General features: G+C 39.9%; 1 protein-coding gene across 1 annotated transcript in view; it reads right to left on the bottom strand.

Moving 5' to 3' along the window:
- LOC124606737 (potassium voltage-gated channel subfamily KQT member 4) overlaps positions 1–20,502 on the bottom strand; it is a 1,016,202-nt gene that overhangs the window by 103,357 nt on the left and 892,343 nt on the right. The window contains exon 14 of the mRNA XM_047138769.1: positions 11,693–11,841. Within this exon, the coding sequence (XP_046994725.1) occupies positions 11,693–11,841 (149 nt within the window). The remainder of the gene's footprint in view (positions 1–11,692; positions 11,842–20,502) is intronic.

Consider the following 20,502-nt stretch of genomic DNA (forward strand, 5'->3'; position numbering starts at 1 on the left):
AATTGTGCTACAATAGTTTGAGGAGCATGATAGTGAACTCACTCTGATGTCTACACACCCACAAACCTCTGGCCAATAAATTATGGGAATTGTGCAACCTGTGCATAGACATTTGGTGCCATACTCCTCTGGAAATCCATCTCATATCTGTCAAACCCATGCTGTACAGAATTGGTGCTCTGTTATGTTCAAAAGGTGGACCAACATAATGTTTAGTAGGTGATCATAATGTTTTGGCTCATGAGAGTACATTTGTAATTTTTCAGCTTATCTTCTAAGACATGGCACACAATCAGTATTGTGTCCAATGTTCCTATATCTCTTTGGAACTCAAATAGGTCTTGTGAGCGATCAGCTTATATCAGTCTTTATAGTCTTCCATAAACAGTACATGTCAGTATTTGCAAACATGAATCATTAAATTGGCTAAGAAGTCTTTCGCAACGTATTTCTTGAATAAAAATCTCTCAGTGTACATGCTGCGCCAATTCAGGATAAAACTCCAAGCTTTCAACCACTACCTCCATGGTCGTCGTCAGGGCTAAAACTGACTGTCATGAGCTAGCGAGGTTCCCACTTTTATATGCAAAGGACGGCTTCTGATTGGCTGGAATATGTCATAGCAACAGCGATATGGTGTGTAGTGAAGTGGTGCCCTCTACTTCCATAGATGTAATTTCTATCCCGCGTTGCTTGCAGCGCCATCCCTTGAATCAGGAGGTAAAATGCGGGAAGTTTTTCTCTGCGATTTTTCTTTATCCATTGCACTCTTCCAAGTGTTGCTAAGTGAATAGCCGTTATCCCTGTTAAAGTTATTATCGCTAAGTCTAATTTCGACTGCTTCCCGGATCATAGAGTCCCAGTAATTTGATGCGTGGGCTATTACTTATTATTATTATTATTACTAGTAATAGCCCACGCATCGAATTACTGGGACTCTGTGATCTGGGAAGCAGTTGAAATTAGACTTAGTGACAATGGCTATGCACTTAGCAACACTTGGAAGAGTGCACTGGATAAAGAAAAATCGCAGAGAAAAACTTACCGCACTTTACCTCCTGATTCGAGGGATGGCACTGCAAGCAACGCGTAATAGAAATTACATCTTTGGAAGTAGAGGGCACCACTTCACTACGCGCCATATCGCTGTTGCTATGAAGTATTCCAGCCAATCAGAAGCCGTCCTTTGCATATAAAAATGGGAACCTCGCTAGCTCACGACAGTCAGTTTTAGCCCTGACGACGACCATGGAGGTAGTGGTCGAAACCTTGGAGTTTTATCCTGAATTGACGCGGCATGTACACCGAGAGATTTTTATTCATGAATCATTAAATTGATACCGAGCAAGGTGGCGCAGTGGTTAGCACACTGGACTTCCATTTGGGAGAACAACGGTTCAAACTTGCATCTGACCATCCTGATTTAGGTTTTCTGTGATATCCCTAAGTCACTTCACGCAAATGCCAGTATGGTTCCTTTGAAAGAGCACAGCCAACTTCCTTCCCCATCCTTCCTAATCTGATGGGAAGAATGACTTCGCTGTTTGGTCTCCTTCCCCTGCTGTTTGGTCTCCTTCCCTGAATCAACAAACCATTAAATTGATGGTTGTGTCATCTTCACACATGTTTTATCTGTCTTCTTTTGAACTGGTATTGTCTTGTCATATCTACAATAAAATCCAAATCCGAAAGCCGTATCATCAATGAAGTACAACACTTTGCATGGAAAACATGTTTATTACCCACACCAATATAGAGACAGAGCAGACATGACTGAATATTACAGGACTTGTAACCATTGTAAAAATACAGAGCAGACATGATTGAATATTACAGGACTTGTAACCATTGTAAAAATACAAATTTTGAGAACCCTCTGGAAATGATAAACATTAGATAGCAAATATCTGATTGTGGTCATATTCAGACTGGTAACCCATGGTATGCCATCCAGTGATGCTAACTACTATTCCATATTACATGCACAGCTCTCTAAATTTATCAGTGTGAGTATATTCTTCATGAAGTCTTTGAGAACATCATCGGTTCTATATCTTGCACACCAGATGAAATAGTTACCGTATATAACTGGTTCTCCCAAGGACTTCATTCTCCAAGTGCTCTGCCAAAACTGACTTGCAGTATTCATATTACCAACATTATCTTTATCTACTTTCTCTTCCTCTTCCATAATGATGTCTTCAAGATTGTTTCCTTTTTATAGCCCTTCCATGCATTCCTTCTATTTTTCTGCCTTTTCTCTTTTGCTTAGGGCTGGCTTTCCCTCTGGGCAATTATTGTTGATAGTGCTTTTTTTCTTTTCTCTCTGTTTGTATGTGCAGCATCTATCTTTCCCATAATAATGCATGCTTCTACAGTTTTGAATTTCTCCTGAAACCATTCCTGCTTTGCATATCTGCACTTCCTACCAATCTCAAATTTATATGTGTCAGTAATCCCTCTTGCCTGCTTCTTTTGTTGCATTTTTACCATTTGGTTTCTTTTTTCATTACTACACTCAGTCTCTCATGTGTTATCCAGAGATTTTTACTTGGTCTTGTTTCCCCTAGTTGTTAGTCTGCTGGATCCACTACTCCAATTCTGAAAAGACATCAATTAATTTTATAGTGTTCCTTTCTCAAGTTTCAGTCAGTTGTTGCCTAATGTTCCCTTTGAAACTTTCAAAAATCTATGTTCCTTCAAATTATTCATGTACAGTCGTCTTAATTTCTTACCTTTCTGTAATTTCTCCATTCATAACCAATGAATTATGGTTAGAGTCCACATATGATCCTGAAAATTATTGCAGCTTAAAATCATGTTAAGAAATCTCTGTCCTATAATTATATAACTTATTATATAACTTATATGAAACCTTTCAGTACCTCTAGGTCTCTTCCCCTTGCACAGCCTTCTTTCATGAGTCTCAGACCAAGTGTCTGCAATGATTAAATTGTGCTCTGTGCAAAATTCTATCAGGCAGCTTTACATTTCACTCCTTTCCCCAATCCACCATCATGCTATCAAAATCCAGTCCGATCATCACTATTAAATTTCCACCAGCACTAACTACATAAATAATTTCTTTTATCTCAAACTTTAAAAAAATCTTTTCATTATCTGTGGAGAAACAAGATTGGAACTTAAATACTAGCAACTATTTATTCACAAACAATACAAAAGAGTTACATGTTTGCACCTGTTACTGTCCTTCAGCGTAGTCACCAGCACTGTGTAGAACCCATTGCCAGCAATGTGTGAAGGCATAGTATACTGTTAGCAGAGCTTGTTCTGTTGATGGTGCAAACAGAGCGGTCTACTGCCTCTCGAATCTCTGGAACAGTTCTGAATCAAATGTCATGAAGTGGTTCCTTCAACTTTGGAATCAAATCAAAGTCTCAAGTGGGGAGTATGGTGGATGGTACAGTACTTCGCAGTCCCACTGACTGAACAGAGCAGCCACAGCTTGCGCTATATGTGCCCATGCATTGTCATGCAAAATGATGGGTGGGTTGTGCAGAAAGTATCGCCGTTTCTTTTGCAAATCTGGTCAAAGGTGATGCTCCAAAAACGAACAGTAATATTGTGCATTGACAGTCTGCCATTGAGTAATGTAATGCATTAGGATAACACCATCACAGTCATACATGAGAATCACCATAACTTTCACCATACTGGGGCTCTGATGCACTTTTGACATTCGCAGTGACCCATTATGACGCCATTCATTGGACTGGCATTTCAGTTTTGGCTTATACGATGTGGCCCATGTCTCATCCAGTGTTACGATATGGTGTAAGAAAGCCTTTCCTTCATGCTCACAGTGCTCCAAGTGCATCTGAGCAGCATCACAATGCATCTATTTCTGCATTTCTGTCAGGTCATGCGGAACCCATCATGATGCAATTTTTCGCATGGCTAGACGTTCCTTCAGGATGCAAAGCACAGTCGTATGTGTTAATATGGTTTCGTGGGAGAGCTCACGAATTGTATGGCATTGATCACTGTCCACTAACGCGGCAACAGTATGCACTTCTTCTTTGGAGATGCTAGGACGACCTGCCCGATGCATGTCTGCCACAGTTTGTCGACCTTTGTTGAAGGCTTTTACCCAATGTGCCACTGTACTGTCTGGCAATGCTGATTCCCCACATCTTGAAGACCTTGATGACACTGTCATGCTGTATGACCTCTGGCACATTCAATCTTGATCCAACTCCATTGTTCCTGTTTGGAAAACATAATGACACCATTATGTTACACCGCTCACTCACAAGTGACTGTGTTTCCCTCGATTGTGCACACGCCAGTGATGTAGGACAGGCGAGTCCATTTGCTCCTAGGTAAGGTGGGTATGTCAGCAATGTGTGCTATCAGCAACAATAGCAGATTCCATTGCATAGTGTCTCCACAGCAGTGTTGCCACTATTTAAGTTCCAACCTACACAGTTGGCATTTGAAATCATACTTCTACTCCTATTTGATTTTATGTTGACAACCCTTCAGTCACTGAACCAGAAATCCTGTTCTTCCTGTCACTAAATTTCATAAATTCACATTTTGTCTAACTTCAGACTATCCCTTTCTCTTTTCAAATTATTTAACCTACCTGTAAAATTAAAGAATTTGAGATTCCATGCACTGATCCAAAGAACATTAGTGTTTTGTTTTTTTTCCCCCTTGACGAAAACATCCTCCTGAGTAGACCTTGCCCGCATACCCCAGTGTGGGGTTATTTCACATCTGGAATATTTTACCAAAGAGCAGCTACTGAAAAAGCTGTTACTGCGCTTCAGGAACCATGTGTTAGTCCTGACCTATCCACAGACACTCATCCATTGTGGCTGCACCTATGGTACAACTATCTCTATTAATTAAGTATGCTATGCAAGCTGCCCTACCATTTCAAGGGCCATTGGGTATTGTGGGGTTCAACAAACAGCTTGTACATTCTGCAGAGGAGGCTGAGAGATGTGTAATTACTTACGTATTTTCTTTCTTCCTTCTTGAGAAAAAAAACCAGTTTTTGGAAACTGTATTCCCTGAAGGTGTTCCAGAAACAATTTTTCAGATTTATTTTTTATTATTGTGTTACTATCTTGTATAATTCCTACCAAAGCATGTCACTTCTATGTGCCTTTCCTTCTTTGTACCTCAAGCAGCTTGACAGCCATAACATCATCATTACAAACTAGACATGATTCTGAACCATCTCTTGAATAATACAAACATTAAAGAAATATTAAAAAACTTGTACAACTTTGTTTTACATTGGTGTCGAAAACTTAAGGATAAAAGCAACTTTTACACGACTTGTCAGTGACAAATAACATAGGTCAATGAAAGTCGGACCATACACAAAAATAACTGCTACAGTATAGCACAAAAGGTAACCAAAAGAAACATGCAATGAGGTGACCAGATATGACATTTTTATTCAAAGGCACTAATTACACTTAAATCACCACAATTCATGATAGTCCCCTGGTTATGACTCCTTATAGGTTGCACAAACATAACAAATGGCAAAGCGTGCTTTGCAATGTCCTTCCATGCTGGCTATATGCTTGATAAGAACTTCTTATGGTAGAGCATTCCAATCCTTCACTAGCACATTTAACAGCTGCTGGATAGTCATTGGTACATGTGGAAGTGCCACAATATGTCTCCCCAAAGCATCACACATATGATCAGTGGGATTTAAGTCAGCAGAACAAGCAGGCCAGTCCACTTGGCAAATATCTTCTTGTTCCGAGAGCCACTCCCCATGTGCTGTTTGATGCAGTCTCGCACTGTCATACATAAAAACAAAGTCAGATCTGGATGCACTCCAGAAAATACGCGTGTGGGGACAGCCCACAGTGCAACAATAACTCTGACTGATAGATGTACCGTGTTCCAAGATTTTGTGGTTAGTATGACCAAGCAACTTTGCCTCCCCACATCATAACATCTGGACCACGAAAATGATCGTGACTGATGATGTTCCTAGATGCATTACCCATTCTCACCTCTTGCCATATGAAGGTACATCCAGCACTGTCCAACATAATCTTTTGGTGGTCCAGTGGTATGGTGTGGGAGACACAAAGTTGTGTATGCGTACTGACCTCCAAAAATGTGAACACAGTTTACTCATTGGTCAAAATTATTGTGACACTGTACTCCTTACTCATGTGTGTCTTTTCAGTGGTGTATTAAGCCACAAATGTAAATGTCATGTTACTAGGGCCTCCCCTTGGGTAGACAGTTGGCCAAGCACAAGTCTTTGTATTTGACGCCACTTTAGCCGCTTGTGTGTTGATGGGGATGAAATGATGATGATTAGGACAACACAACACTCAGTCCCTGAGCAGAGAAAATCTCTGACCCAGCCGGGAATCAAACCCGGGCCCTTTGGATTGACATTCTGTAGTGCTGACCACTCAGCTACCGGGGGGCAGACTATTAAGCCATGACTTCATTTTTATGGATGACAACATATGAACGCATTGAACAGTGCAAAAAAAGAAAAAGTGTCTGTAATGGGAGCAGTTGAAGAGGATGTATTGCTGCCTGTGGTGATTAGACATTCTATTAATAACCACATCCTGCCTTTTGTAACGTCCAGGGGACCATCATTAATCATGGTGGCACTACACCACCTAAACTGACTGCCATATTTTCGTACCCCATGTGGCCTGAATGAAAAGTGCTTGCCCCACTTAGTGGGCAAGATAAGTGTTGATAGGCAATCAGGGTCTCTTGTTGTTATGCTACTCAGTATCAGACTGTGGGAAGGCATGGACTATGGCCCTATGTGCAAGGAGCTACTGACTTGAATGGATACTGGGGGTAGGTAGTAGAAATCACAACAAAAATAAAAGATTTAGGAACTAGTAGAAAGAGATATATTCTGAAATTGGTAAAGAACAATGTACTCTTCACTGAGTGCAGCCACCAGTGACATAGACAAATTCACAGAATGACACATAGAGGCAGCAGTCACATATAGCTATGTAAGTTGAACTGAGAACACTTCAGAGTGAGAATCCTGAACCATGAGAACTAGGTTTCAGCAACAAAAGGTGGAGGGACTAGCAGAATTCAGTGTACCCCTTGGCTGGCACTGCTGCTCTCGCATAGTATCAAGAAATACTTGCAATTGCCAAATGACCAAAATGATGATTGAGTCCGAGCATCACTGTTAGACTGTACCCAAAGTCACACACTGTTAAGCTTTACTATCGCATGGCAGAGCTTACCTATGGACAACAGGCAGTCTTGGGTGAGATTGCAGCTAGTGCATCTTCCAAGAAGATGTACCAGAATGTGATGGAGCAGGAATGCTTATGGTTTTTGTTAGCTAGTAGGCACCTCACACTAGAGTGTCTATGGGTGAAAAAAATTAGTTCCAGTGCCAACTTGCTGGGTGGTCAAGCAGCATGCTGTCACCTGCTGGACCTTAACCCTGGCCACTTTCTTTTTGTCCCAGAAGTTTCCTAACCTGGTGAAGCTTTGACCATCGGGAAGGCACGATATTCTGTGTTTGTGAGCACCTCAAGACGAAGAAGACTCTCCATTCAAACTTGAATCTTTTTAAGAGTCACTGCCATTTTCAATGATTTATTAATTCATCTCAAAATGACAACAGCCTAAATATGTTTTGCTTCCTCTGCAAGTAAGGAATTAATATTACAAGGTTTCTTTAATTTCTATAATTATTCATGGTTAAATCTTTAGAAAGTTGGTAAGCAAATTATGAATAGAGTAGCAGTTTGTTCCTCATCAAAACATCCTGACACTTGATTTCATATTCATTAATTAGTTCTTGTCACATTCTTTGTTTCTGGACTTTTGTGCCCATCCACACACTCATCACTGTACATGTTATTATTGGGAGGGTTTGTAACACAATATGTTGCATGGTGACTTTGGTGTAACTATTATCTTTGAATAAAAGTGTCATTTCTATTTGTCTCATTCAGTATTTCTTTCAGTTACCTTCTGTGCTATAGTGTAGCAGTTCTTTCTATGTATGGTCCAAGTTCCATTAACCTACATTACTTGTCAGTGACACATCATGTAAAAGTTACTCTCATCATCATGTTTTGCACACCAGTGTAGTTGTTAGCTATTAAACTTTAACTGATTAAATGTGATGTCTGCTAAATGTATATTTGTTTTATATTTTCTTCAGGGTTGCCTTTATCATTACTGATAGCTCCTGATATAAACTTTTCCTCATAAAGACATACTGAATAGCATTGTTTAATTCTGCATAGTATATCACCCTCCTAGTATCATTTACTTGAAATTCTCATCTTTTCTCCTTTGTCTGCATGAAATTTCTCCCTGTTATCTTTTTGTCTCTGCATAGGGACTGTTGTTAAATAATTGCTCCATTTCTTATGTGTGAATAATATTGATTTTATGAGAAGCTGAACACTCTGATTAATTTTCTCAATACATATCTCTACGGAGTAATAAATTCTCATAATCATATGCCTGATCTCCTGCTGGAGTCCTTTTCTTCCTAACTTTTTACCGAGTTTTTCTGAGAATAAACTAATTTATAATCATTTGAAATTTTGCAAAGGTTTAGAACTGTCTTATCTTGCACAATATCTTTGTTGTGTGATTGAAGATAGACAAACTGACCTCAAGATCATTTTGGTCTTTCTAATTTTGTAATTAAACATTTGAGGAAAGAAAACAGAATACCTCCAACAATTATTATATATAAAATAATAATTGGAGGTGCCTATCTAGAACGTCTAGAATTTCTGCTTCAAAACTGTTTATAAGAGATGTAACAATAATGGAAATTCCTTGATGGAGCAATAAGTAAGAGAAGGGAGAGGCAACCATTCGCCTATCTCACTTGATAATTACCAACCCATTTCACGATGTGGCAATAATTTCTAAAATAATTGAAGACTGTCTGCATAAACACATGAACCAATGTAACAACTTACTCTACCCTGGACAGTATGGCTACAAATCTGGCCTCTCTACTGTGAAGGCAGTTGAGAACATTACAACAAAAGTACACAGTTGTGATGAGAATACATCAGCAAATTGTACTGCATGACTAGGCCTAAGGAAACCCTCTGATATGATGCCCCACAGCATCCTAACCATGCGGTAACAGTACTATGGCAAAGGTGAAAGAGCTATCCTCACGCTACAGCCATACCAAGCAACAGAAAGCAGTTAGTATGTGTAAACCGTCAAGACTCAGATTTATTACCAATCATAGAAGCTACACTCCAAGGCTCTATTTTTGTATTGTTTTAATTATAACATGTAAACTACCTGCAGTCAAAGTTGGCCTATAAAAAGTGTTGTTTGTAGATGGTGCAACATTAATGGTTCAAGATACTATACCAACCTGAATGAGCTACAATGTATACTACCATCAGCAGTAGACAGATGTGTACCTGGTTTCAGGCATATGTATTACAGATAAATAATATGGAAACAAAGCAGATTAATTTAAATATTCTCAACCGTGACAATAAATCAGTGGAACGTCGTGGGTTTCATACCCAACACAACTACAGATAGGATATTTATGTAGATAAATTCTTCAGCAGCCTCTCTACTGCGATTTATTTGTTACGTTAGCTGACAGGATGTGCTAATGAGATGCTCTTACTGTTTGCATTTCGCCTTCTTTGTTTTCCAGCTGGACTCTGGAATACTACTAAGGGAAAATCGCTACAACAAAAAGTATGCTTCAACAACGAAGCAAGGCTACCAGGGGCATTACAAGATTTCTGTCACGAGTGTAATACAGAGAGTTCTTAAGGAATTAAATATCATGACAGTTCTGATCCTGTATGTCTATAACTGCCTAGTACACATCAAGCAACATCGCAATAACTTGTATTGTAGGATGTTAGTACTCCACCACAACACAAGAAATGACATATGTGGAGATAGCAGTGGTTAACTTGTATTGGACACATCTATTTTAAAAAGCTACCAAATGGTACCGAATCAGAGTCTTGAAATTAATTTAAAAGCACGCTACACTAACACAACTGATGAAGAAAATTAAAGCATGTTACACAATGGAACAATATCAACTGGGGATTATAAATTATTAGTGGCTCTTATGTGGAATAACAAAAAAAATTAATACTGTATGGTATTATTTAATGTAATATTGTGACTTAAGTAGTCTGGCACATTGTATCATATCAAATACATATATGAAAGTGAGATCATACCATTATATGACATTATTTACATTTTGTTCAATAGTGGGAATGGGTATAGGCATACTATACTAAAACTGTGACCTAGGCCACTTGATAAACAAATCTTAGCTTTATTTTGACAAGAAATTATATAGGTAAGATATATTATAGTTGAATGTGGACTGTTTATTATAACACTGATTATATTTTTTTTTTTAAAAAAAAAGGTTTTACTGTTTTGTCTGAGATTCATTCAATAACTGTGATTTTCTTGTAAACAAGAAAACTTATGACTAAATTTCCCCCGTTCTATTACTCTGTAACCTTTAGTAATAGCAATACCGTTTTGAATTTTATTCTTTTGCAACAAAACCTATTTCTTAATTTCCTCCCTGCTCTTTTCCTCTGTAATAAAACACATACTGTTAATTTTTATTTTGTTTTGTATTTTTTCCACACTTTTACTAGTTGTACTTTATCCCATTTGGTATTAATTAATCCCACTAAGCTACTTTTAGTTTCTGAAGTTTTAAAATTATTAACTATATATAAAAATTAGTAGTGGTAATTATACTTTTAAGGTCCATATTGTCATATATTTTGCTACAATTCACACAACATAAATAGCTCAGCATGTCCCACAGCCTTTGCCTGAGTTCCATTAGTTCACAACTGCTGATACTCCTTCCCCTAGCCAAGAATACTAAAGTCCAAGGAACTCAAGTTAGGCAAGACTTTATACGTAAGGATACAAAGATCTTGGTGAGAAACATGCATAGTATTAAGCCTTGGCAGAGTTGCAGTTGTAACAGTCTCAGCCCAAGTCTTATTACTTCTAAGTTTCAAAGCCTTGAATCAACATGAGCAGTTCTTAGGTTGATCATGTGCCAGCAGGGACCTACAGCAATCATTCAAATTTTTTGTGACATGTAATGAGTTTAAATTTAGAGTGTTGCAGCCATTCACTCATCACACACTGAACATTATGGGTTGATGAGGAGGCCAGTTTTACTTGTTTTCCACAAAGTAATCAGTCAAAAGGATTTGTGGATACTAAAATATGGCATTGTGAACTTCTCAGTTGGACTTGGTATCTACAGTGGTCAGTCAGACACTTAATCCTCATTATGGGGTAATTATAAGTTCACTTCACTGTTCGTAGTCAACTTCTGCAGCTGAGTGTTTCTTTTTATTTTGGTATCATTACATTTTCCACTAAGCTGAAAGCTCCTCAAATTCTGGCACAAACATATTTTTGTAGGAACTATATCAAATGATTTCTATGTGCTCAATTTTACAGTATTTACATTAAAGACATGTTACTGACGCAAAGCATTTTCAAAAGGCAAATGAAGGAAGTTCACTCATGAAGTCTTCCAACATGCAATTTAGCAGGTTTATATTAGGTATTATGCTGTTGCTTAAAATAAACAGAACAGTGCCTTTGTAAGATATGTTAAAAGCTGAAGCAAGCTTATTGCACACGGAATGGAAAACAAACTTACTTGTGCTTTCTGTGGTCTTTGGGCTGCCAAAATCTATTTCATGATCTTCTTCATTTGGATTAAGAGGAGGTACCACAATGACAACTTCTCCCTCATGTGTATATGGTTCAACAGTCAAGGCAGATGACATATACTGTGAGGGAATGGAGCTGCAAAAAAAGTGCACAAGTTAGTAAACATTTGTAAGTGCAGTGTTTATTAGGAACAATGTTCAGCATCAAACGCCCTTGAAATTGCACAGCACACAACTAACAAATTTTTGTACATACATAAAAATGGAATACAGGTATGATTATTTACCATAACCATTGCCATTAGTAAATAACATTTCTACGAGTTTAATTTCCAACTTTGTGAATCAACTGTTCACAGATGCCCATTTTTAATCCAAAGTATCCTATATGGTGTGCAGTGGACAACTAGACATCACAGGAGGTTGAGCCTTGGGCCACTAATATAAAAGATGGCGGGAAATGTTGTCATCAGTAGAGAAGTATTAACAGCAGAATGGGTTGGTGATGAGATTTGAGGAACTTCGAATGTGGACCAGTGATTGGATGTTACCTGATAACAAATCCATGAGTATTTTCCAACTCTTCTAAAGCTATCTAAGGTGACTGTTTGTACATCTACATCTACATTTATACTCCGCAAGCCACCCAACGGTGTGTGGCGGAGGGCACTTTACGTGCCACTGTCATTACCTCCCTTTCCTGTTCCAGTCGAATATGGTTCGCGGTAAGAACGACTGTCTGAAAGCCTCCATGCGCGCTCTAATCTCTCTAATTTTACATTCGTGATATCCTCGGGAGGTATAAGTAGGGGGAAGCAAAATATTCGATACCTCATCCAGAAACGCACCCTCTCGAAACCTGGCGAGCAAGCTACACCGCGTTGCAGTAATGTGACAATGAAGCAGAACTAAACTAACGCCAGGCAAACCTCATGTAATGACGAACAGGGGACATCAAGCATAGCACGATTGTGCGTAGAGAGTTAAAAGAATGGGATAAAATTGTTGAGCAATGTTCATAGGCCACATATTTCTATAATCAATGCTAAGCAATGTCCGGGATGGTGTACAGATGCTAGGTACACCGTTTGGCAATCTGAAGAGAGAGTGTGGGTTTGGCAAATTCTACCATCATGTGCATTGCCAGCAGTGTTGTATGGAGGAGATGGTGTTGTGGTATGGTTGGAGGTTGTGTTGCAGTACGGTTGTGTTTTGTGGGGTTAGGGAGTTGCCTCTTGCTTTGCTTAAGAAAACACTAAATGCCGAAGAATATGAACACACTTTATTGCATTGTGTTCTGCATACAACAGTGGAACATTTACAAGATTATGACTGTTTATATCAGCATGACAATGCACCATGTCATAAAGTAGCAACTGTGAGGCAACTGATTGTAGTGGGTAATATCCCTGAAATGGGCTGGCCTGCCCATGATCCAACTTGAACACAGAGTTAGAGTTCAGGCTATCATAAAAGTTCGCTTTTATGAAAGCTTGAACTCTATCAGGGACACTTTCAAAGAGGTGTCTGGAAGTCTGTGGAAGAATTGCAGCGCACTGCTCCTCAAAAGCTGTAACCAGTGAAGATAGTCATGTTTCACACTGGGTCTGGAGTGAAGCTGGTGTTTTGACTCATCCCACTGGGTTCAGGGTGGATCCTCAACAGGCCACTCCATTTCAGTGATGTCACCACCCACAAACCATTTCCTCACAGATGCTGCTTAATGACATGGTGGATCCAGAATGAGATTTTCACTCTGCAGCGGAGTGTGCGCTGATATGAAACTTCCTGGCAGATTAAAACTGTGCGCCCCACCGAGACTCGAACTCGGGACCTTTGCCTTTCGCGGGCAAGTGCTCTACCAACTGAGCTACCGAAGCACGACTCACGGCCGGTACTCACAGCTTTACTTCTGCCAGTACCTCGTCTCCTACTTTCCAAACTTTACAGAAGCTCTCCTGCGAGTACCGGCCGTGAGTCGTGCTTCGGTAGCTCAGTTGGTAGAGCACTTGCCCGCGAAAGGCAAAGGTCCCGAGTTCGAGTCTCGGTGGGGCGCACAGTTTTAATCTGCCAGGAAGTTTGACATGGTGGATACTCACGCTGATGCAGTAATTAACTCTGAAATGTTACAATGCTGTATGCAGAACACAATGCTGTATAATGTATGGGCACACCCCATGTTGCAAACAATAACACAGAGTTACACCCAGAAGAATATTATTAATCAATAGCACTGAGTATACCTGAGGGCTCACAGGGTGTAAATACTTCCAGATAAATTACAGTAAAAGCACAACTGCAAAGACAACTGCTAGCACCAAGAGCTTACTAGAACTGTAATTGTTTACTTCCTGTTCTAAGCTGATATGGTCAAAACATCTAAAATGGACTACAGAGCTCTCAAAACCCTACCACTTTCTTGTTATTATACTATACTTGTTTTACACTAAATTTTGATCATATGACCTTGATAGTAGTCAGTTTTTATTGTTTGCAGCAGATTTTGAAGTATAACTGCATAATTTTACTCTACGTAATTGCAAAGTATATTTCCTTCGGGTCATGAGTTAAATGACACGTCAGAGAAAGTAAATCACGTTGAAAATGACTGATCCACATTTCGATAGCTCATCCTGTTTCGCAATGTTGAAAATGGTGGTTATATTAAAGATATAACGAATTCCGGGTGTATAAAAACAGAATGCGTGGCTGTGACACTGCATTACATTTAGATGTAGACCACTGCTTGATTTTAATATTTTAGGTGTAATTGTGTCAGCTGCCATACTCAACTCATTAGATTCCATTACGTAAATGTGAGGCGGGAAGCAAAATGGGCCATCTAGACAGCAATGTAAATTGTTCAGAACACTCAAAAAAAAAAAAAAAAAAAGCCTCGGAACTACTGATTTCGTAATTTTTTTTCAGTTTAATACACTTGCTTTCTCTCTACATATCTACTTTTTTTTTCTTTATTGAGTTTCGATTCCCCCGAAGAGGGCGGGCTGGCAGCAGCTTTGTTAGTGCGCCGCTCTTCAGCCTACAGAATTTGCTTTAAAATGATGAAGGTAATAAATAATAAAAGCAGGCGATAAAATCGGTGACTTAAATGGTAAAATGGCGGAAAATCGTGGAACTTAAAACATTGAACAAAGGGTTGATGATGCTAATAAACTACATATGAAGCAGACAGGTAAAAGAATAGATAGACAATTAAAAAAACACGGCGACAGTCTGGTTTCTGTTCGCAAGAGATATAAAATTTACACCCAGCGACAGCATGGTTTCTGTTCGCAACACTTTGGAAAGACGAACAATACTGAACATTCACTTGAACACTGCACTAAAAAATTGGCACAAATATGATATACCAGAGGCGAGGGCAGATGGGGGAACCTGGACAGATGACGGGAAAGGAAAAGGGAGGGGGGTGGGGGGGCGAAGGAGAGGAAAGGTTGATTTGCAGGGGGGGTGGGGGGGGGGGGGAGCCGATGGAGGACGAGGACCCATAAGAGAGGACGTATCTACAAGTTAAAAATCGATTATAAAGCAGTTTAGAATAGATAAAACACGTGGTAACAGAAGTTATTTGCTACTGGGCGCAAGTCTTTTGTAAAACTTCGTATCTAGGGACAGCTTGACGTTGGCGGATCGTTACAGTAGTCAATGCCGTGCTTAGAAAAATGTACCTCTCGTCGCTTATGGAGTAATAATATACGGTCTAGCCACGGTAACTTCACGATTTCACTAGTCTGCCAGAAGCGGAGAAAATCTGCACTATTTGAAAATAATCATTTGTCTCAGAGCACCGCTAACGTCAAGCTTGCAACCACTGTTAACGTCGTAATCCTGAAATCATATTTTTTAGGCATTCTGTCGAACTTCCTGATGTGGTATGGCGCGTTATCCAATAAGAGAAGTGTTACAAAAGACTTGCGCCCAGTAGCAAATAACTTCTGTTAGCACGTGCTAAGGGCTTTATATTAGAACAAAAAGTTACTCAGTTTTACTTCTTTAAGTCACTGGGTCAAGTTTATTTCAGGAAATCGACGCAAGTACTTGTTACAGAAGAGCAGTTATTTTTTAAAACCAAAAGAGTCTTCACTGTTGTTGCATTATTATTAATGAATAAAAATCGCGAAGAAACACAAAAATTAAAAAAAAAGTATTAGAGGAGTACATATTGTTGTTGCCAAGAAACACTACTCAATTGACTTAACTTAGATTAAAACCTTTGAGGATATCATGTTCAAATTTCAAACATCTCTTGTCTATTGTATAATCAAGTATTCGATAACAGGAAACAAAAATGCGGCGCGGTATCACACCAAGAGACTGCCATTTAACTACTCTTCGATGTTTGCAAGCAGTATTTACTACTTTAACACAAATGTAATGGATTTATGTTCACGATAGCACTAAAAAAAGTTAAAATTTAAAGACGTCTGTACAGCCGTTCTACTTTGCCTTCTGGTGAAACAAATTGATCGGTAAACTCATTTTACAGTCCCTTGACTGGTGGTGCCAATTGTGTTTGTTTGAGGTTCCAACAATACATCTGTTTCGGCCCATCTGTATTTGTGCCATTCGCAATTTCGATAATGATACTTTCACGCCGGTACTGAACACGCACAATTTCCTTAAGTCTGAGAACTATGAAAGACAAATACGGTAAGCACTTGCAACAAGATGCAAGAAACTAGAACGAATTTTCATCCCACAGCGGAGTATGCGCTGCTTTCCAACTTCCTTACAAAATAAAACTGTGCGCCGAGCCGAGACTAACCTGGGAACCCGATCTGGCACACAGTTTTAATTTGTGTGACAGTTTCATGTAAGAAACCGCTTCCACTAACTTGCGAACTTCTTGAATTTGATGAAACTATCGCACGTCGGACGTAGATTGGAGGGAGGGGGAGGAGGGGGTTGCAGATATGGTCGTTCATAAAATCCCACCCAAGGATAATGCGCCGTACCACAGCAGGAAGCTCGACAGAATGCCTAATAAATATGATTTCAGGATTACGACGTTACAGTGGTTGCAAGACAGGCAAGTAAACTACGACGACTCAGTAAGGAAGGCTAACTGTTACCTATAATAAAGGAAAATAAACTATCCGTTAGGATATTCATCGTGGATAAAAGCGCTGCGAGCAGAGGCCACAAAGAGAGCATTTACCGCCCTACAACTGCGATCTAAATCCCACAGAATTGGCATAGGCTAAAGTAAAACACAATTTCAGTGAAAACAACGTCGCTGGTGACATGTCGAAGGAAAGATTGCAGAATCTTGTTCATGCTGCTTTCGTTTCAGTTACTGCGCCGGACTGGCAAGGTTACTGCAGGAATGTGCAGCAGCTGGAGCAAGAGTACTGGGCACGAGGTGGAATAATGGAAATGGTCATTTTTGAAGTTATCGTCAGTACCATGCCCTCAAGTGATGATGACCTTGAAACAAACACAAATGACAGCGATCTTTAGTGAACATTATTTTGACAGTACTTTCAGGCACAATTGTTTACACCTTGTTGACTATACTGCTGTCTGAGTTGAAAATGCAATGTGCAAACAAATTCCATAAATCAGATTTTTTACTTTCGATTCACAGTGTCGTAAGTCGTACATTCACTTTTTATTGTTTTCGAGATATAAATAACAAGCTGCGTAAGTTACAGATAGAACTCTCGAGCATGAATGTCAATAAATCAGGTGATTTCCGATCTGACGGAAGTGTCACTTAAGTGACACTACTTCCGTGAGTGCTGCCTGTGGTTTTGTTTAAGCATAAAACATAGGAAGTACTGCCAGCACTGCTGCAAACAGCTGACCTGCCTTCCCCTCACCAATTCTCACCCATGGCAGCCACCATTATGCGGGGGCACGACCATTCCCGACAGCCACCGCGCCAATCACCAACGTATCGTGGACAAACAGTAGGCTGGCAAAAGGTCGTGGCTAATGCACATCACTTTCAAAATTAGTCTTACCTGAATTCTAGCGGAAACTAAGGCAACTATTACTAGTTTCTCTTAACAGAAGAAAGTTCCTTGATAACAATAATGTCTGCCCTGCCTACAGGTCCCATTTCCTTCCTAGGTTTACAAGCCCTTAACATTCCCAATATTCAAACTCTAGCTCTGTGCATTTCTTGTTAAGGGTTGGTTATTATGAATTGTTATTTATTTTAAATGTCCACACTACTGTAAACAAGTATTGATAACCACGCAAATAACTGCAAATCGTTTAGTGGAGCAACGGATCTGATTGCGTTTCTTTCTGACTTGTTTGCTGATTGTCTCGTTAAAATTAAAAGTGATCATAAAATTTTACATGTCTACCTATGACTTACTGATGTGTGTCTCGTAGAAGTGAGTGAAGATAAGGTTTTAGAGATTATTAAGTAAGGTGGGTTTCTATTATTACAATAATATCAGTGATAAGATTATAATGCGTCGCATATTATTTTTCGGAAAGGTGTTTAAGCAGTGTTGATGAAAATGAAGATGAAAACCTGCCTGAACAAGAAAAATCAGTTAATCTTTCAGAAACTTATTTGCTAAAAAAAAAAAAAATCCAAATGTGGATGAGCTTTCAGTAAGTAACTTGGGCAATCTTGTTAATATTGGCGAAGTTATAGTTGAAATAGAAGGAAGTCACCACATTCAGGAGGTAACTGACGAGAATTATGGTGAAAAAAACGTGACCACAATTGATAGCTGTGTTGATGTTTGTGTTGTTCAAAACGATCATAGCCTTGTGGTGAATTTTATAGAAACTGACGTGGATGCAAAGAAAACGCTGTCACTTATTTTCTGTTGATTAAATTTCTCAAATGTGCTGAAAAATATCATTCCATGACAATACAGTAGATCAAGTTATTTTAGGTTAACTTCGCTGCCTGACGTCAGGTTCTACATTAACATCTAATTCGAAAAAAAAAACAAAAAAAAAAAACAGAAGGGAAAAGTGCATGTACTCATTACATGTTAAAAGGAAGGATAGTCTGGAAAACCACCAACACTGATGGAAAAGATCGCATCACCAAGACGGTGCTGTGGGACATAATGAAAGTTGGTAGTCGTGTTTCTAAATTGAAGGATGATATATATTAAAATTTCGGACCACGCATAAAAATGTAAACCAGGTTTGCTTTAAATACGTGCTGTAACGGTCGTGAACATTAGTTACGTTTGAGACCGGAAGCGGTGAGTTGATTTTAGCCAAGAACGCATATAAGACGACAAAGAAACCTGTACCAAAACCTCACTGAGCTTGAACGAGGTCGTGTGATAGGGCTGGATGTTCCTTCTGCAATTTTCCAGAAGGACGTGGCAGTAATGTAGCCACTGTACTTAATTGATGGCAGCGGTGGTCACGAGAACGTATGGTCGCCAGAAGATTGGGTTGCGGATGGTAACTTCACACTACCGGGTGCATTGTACTACATCTGCAGCACCAATTCGAGCAGCATTTGGCACCGCAATGGCTCAACGAACTGTTACAAAACGGTTATTTCCAGGAGAGCTCTGAGCCAGACGCCATGTGGCATGCATTCCACTGACCTAAAACTGCTATTTGCGACTCAAGTGGTTTCAAGAGAGAGCCGATTGAAGAGCAGTGTCGAGATCTGTTGTGTTTATGATGAAAGCTGGTTTTGCCTCGGTGCCACTGATGGCCAACCTGTCTGTGCGCCAGACGCACTGGACCTTCACAAGAGTTATGGTCTGGGGTGCTTTTCATATGACAGCAGGAGCACTGTCGTGATTATCCCACTCATCCTGATTGCAAATTTGTACGTCAATCTGGTGATTCAATCCGTTCGCTGCCGTTCGTAAACAGCATTCCGACATTTTCCAACAAGGTAACATTCGCTCACATACCGCTGTTGTAACCCAAACTACTCTACAGAGTGTCGACATACACTACTGGCCATTAAAATTGCTACACCAAGAAGAAATGCAGATGACAAACGGGTATTCATTGGACAAATATATTATACTAGAACTGACATGTGATTACATTTTCACGCAATTTAGGTGCAGAGATCCTGAGAAATCAGTACCCAGAACAACCGCCTCTGGCCGTAATAACGGCCTTGATACGCCTGGGCATTGAGTCAAACAGAACTTGAATGGCGTGTACAGGTACAGCTGGCATTCAGCTTCAACACGATACCACAGTTCATCAAGAGTAGTGACTGGCGTATTCTGACGAGCCAGTTGCTCGGGCACCATTCACCAGACGTTTTCAATTGATGAGAGATTTGGAGAATGTGCTGGCCAGGGCAGCAGCCGAACATTTTCTGTCTCCAGAAAGGCCTGTACAGGACCTGCAACATGCAGTCGTGCATTATCCTGCTGAAATGTAGGGTTTTGCAGGGCTCGAATAAAAGGCAGAGCCACGGGTGGTAACACATCTGAAATGTAACGTCCACTGTTCAAAGTGCCGTGAATGCGAACAACAGGTGACCGAGACGTGTAACCAATGGCACCCCGTACCATCACGTCGGGTGATACGCCAGTATGGCGATGATGAATACACGCTTCCAATGGGCGTTCACCGCGATGTCGCCAAACACTGATGCGACCATCATGATGCTGTAAACAGAACCTGGATTCATCTGAAAAAATGAAGTTTTGCCATTCGTGCACCCAGGTTCGTCGTTGAGTACACCATCGCAGGCTCTCCTGTCTGTGATGCAGCGTCAAGGGTAATCGCAGCCATTGTCTCTGAGCTGAAGGTCCATGCTGCTGCAAACGTTGTCGAACTGTTAGTGCTGATGGTTGTTGTCTTGCAA

This window comes from Schistocerca americana, chromosome 3, assembly GCF_021461395.2.
Source record: "Schistocerca americana isolate TAMUIC-IGC-003095 chromosome 3, iqSchAmer2.1, whole genome shotgun sequence".
NCBI classification, from domain to species: Eukaryota; Metazoa; Arthropoda; class Insecta; order Orthoptera; family Acrididae; genus Schistocerca; species Schistocerca americana.